Here is a 2,831-nt window from a genome sequence, read left to right as displayed (position 1 = left end):
GCCCCCCCCCCCGCTTCTTGCTTACTTTGTTGTCTGGGTCACAGGGAACAGGGCAGCTGGAGTGGAAAGCCACCACTGTTGTCAGAGCGAGAGGAGGCTGGGAAAGATGATAAGGAGAGGTGGAAGCCAGCCCCGTGGCGGGAATGACTCCGAGCACAGGGCAGGCCCAAGGAGACTGGCTCTTAGCGCCCATGCCCCCGAGACAGGTGCAGGCCCCTACGTTTCAGCCTCCCCCGTATCGCGGAGGCTCTTCACTGGGTTGGGGAGGTAGCATTTAAGTACAGAAACCCTAACAATAACCACAAAAAGCCTACAGTACACAGAGTTCCTCCCATGAGCTGAGCACACGGTGACATTTTATTTGGCCTTTGCAACTACCCCGTGACGTAGGTGGGATTATCCCATTTTACAAATGAGGAACTGAGGCCCACCCTGAAACTAAATTGAATAGTTGCCCAAGCCACACCGCGGCATTTCAAATCCAGCCTTTGCCCAACTCCAAAGCCTGTGTGTCTTTTCTTTCTTTGTATCATCTGTTCTGACGGCTCCTACACACACACACACACACACACACACACACACACACACACTCACTCCCAGGTTCAAACGCCCTGCCTCTGTACCTTCGTGGATGGCAATGATGTGGGGGTGGTTGAGTGACGACATGATCTCAATCTCTCGCCGAATGTGCATCAGATCTTGCTCATCTTTGATTTTGTCTTTCCGGATCAACTTGATGGCCACCTGGGAACAGAGAATGTTGGAGAATGAAGAGAAAGGTCTGGCAGCCAACAGTGTCCTGGAGGACACTCTCCAAGTCCTGACTGTGGTCTGCCTGCTGCTGCGGCTGCTGCCAAAGCCACAGGATGCACCCAGGGATGCCACCCCGACCTCCACCGGGGAAGATGGCGGAGAGGTTGAAGAGCACCTTCTCTAGGTGTGGTCCATGCAGCAGGAAGGAGTAAGGACCAGTGATGAACAAGGAAGGTAACAACCATTCGGAAGGCTGATGCTTTGTGATTTACGTCCATAGCAAATTTACCCTACTACACCATGAGGACAAGGATTTGCTCACCACTGGATCCCAGATGCCAAGCACAGTGCCGGGCACACAGCAGACACTGCGCAACCATTTGTTGTGCTAGTAAATTAACCGGCCCTCCCCACAGCCCTGGGAGGTAGGCACAGAAAAAATCTTCATCCCCATTTACAGGCAAGGAGACTGGTACCCAGAGGGGTCAAGTGACCTGCTCCAAGTCATACTGTCACTAACTGGCACCGACTGGGATGAACCTGGAAAGCATTATATTAAGTGAAGTGAGCCAGACGCACAAGGCCAAATGCTGTATGAGCCTATCTGTATGAAGTGACCAGAATCAGAAAATGCATAGGCCAGGAAGTAGAACAGAAGTGACCAGGGGAAGAGACTGGTGGTGGGATGAGCAGTGACGGTTTAGTGGGTACAGAGGGTTTCTGTCCGGAGTGATAAAACGATGTGAGGAATGCATGGTGGTGATGGTTGCACAATATTGTAACTGTACTGCCTGCCACTGAATTGGACACTGAAATGCTTAAAATGGTAAATTTTATGTTATCTATATTTTACCACAAAAATATTTATGGAAACAAAAAACCCCACACAGGTCTCTTCGGTCCAGGGAAGGAATGTCCCTCTCCCAGCAACCGCGTCCTCCGGGCTTTGCTATCTTGTCTGTAAAGGTGAACATACCATAAAAGGACGAATGCTCCAGATGGTTTTCGTGGCAGGTCAGCAAGGGTGGAGGGAGGCGAGGGAGAATGAAGGAAGAGCTGCCAGATGCCCTTTCGGCAGAGCTCTGGGGCCTGAGGGGTCTCTGTCTCCATCCCACGCAGGGCCAAGGTGACAGAAAGGGGAGAAACACAGCTGTGCAGTGTGTGTGTGTGTGTGCAGAAGACACAGCCTGGGGAGCCAGGAGACCGGGGTCGTCCTCCAGGCTCTGTCCCTGTCCCCATGGGCAGTCCCACCCCTTCTCCAAGCCTCCGTTTTCTTTTCAGTGAAACAAACAGGCTGAACGGACCTGTGCGGTGCTTTCCCGCTTTGACTGTGAGATGAGCCACGCAAATGTCACCAAATGCCACGGCCTGAGAGGCTTTCCTCGCTGGCATCGGGTGCTGGGCAGGGGCGGGGTGTCACAGGGCTGGCCACTTCCTGTCAAGGCTGGTGCAGGGACATACAAATGGTAAACACCAGACTTCCCCTTCACGGGACACAGCAAGTTATGAGAAACCCGAAGGCACAGACTGAGGTAAACAGCTCCTCGTTCAGTTTCCCAGGAGGGTTTGGCCTCCCCTCGAGGTTCGAAAGGAGACAGAAAAGGAAACCACTCCTGGAAGGGAGGGGCCTCTAATCCCCCCTTTCACAGGCTCCGGAGGCAGACAATGGCTTCCTGCTCACAGGGACAGCGGACAAGAATGCGGAACAGCCCAGCGTAATCCCGTAAGAGGAGCTGCGGACAGTGCCCAGGGCCGTCACCCCGGCAACGGGCCATCGGCGCGCCCTCCTCCCCGGGAGCTGCCTCCGTGAAAGAGCGAGGCCCAGCTCTCTGCGTCCCTGAGCAGGACAGGCGGACAATGGCAGCGGGAGGGACTGTCACCATGGAGCCTCCCGCCAAGATGCTCTGGAGGCCCAGGCTGCGGCTGCAGGTGCTCGCTGCACGCCCCCACCCCTTCTGCTCCAAACCACCCCCGCGAGCTGTGCTGCAAAATCCCTGGTTTAGTATTGGACAGGGGGTGGGGATGGGGACAAAGGGGCTGGAATCCTCCATCAGCTCTGAGGTTTCAGCCTGGAGCGC

General features: G+C 54.9%; 1 protein-coding gene across 1 annotated transcript in view; it reads right to left on the bottom strand.

Moving 5' to 3' along the window:
• Positions 1-2,528, bottom strand: part of NUAK2 (NUAK family, SNF1-like kinase, 2) — a 10,268-nt gene extending 7,740 nt beyond the window's left edge. The window contains exons 1-2 of the mRNA XM_015569282.1: positions 2,401-2,528; positions 624-799 (exon numbers count right to left, since the gene is read on the bottom strand). Coding sequence (XP_015424768.1) covers positions 624-799; positions 2,401-2,528 — 304 coding nt within the window. The remainder of the gene's footprint in view (positions 1-623; positions 800-2,400) is intronic.
• Positions 2,529-2,831: the final 303 nt, after the last annotated feature.

Source organism: Myotis davidii, unplaced genomic scaffold (genome assembly GCF_000327345.1).
Source record: "Myotis davidii unplaced genomic scaffold, ASM32734v1 scaffold710, whole genome shotgun sequence".
Lineage (NCBI taxonomy): Eukaryota > Metazoa > Chordata > Mammalia > Chiroptera > Vespertilionidae > Myotis > Myotis davidii.
This window is presented reverse-complemented; position numbering and strand designations above follow the sequence as displayed.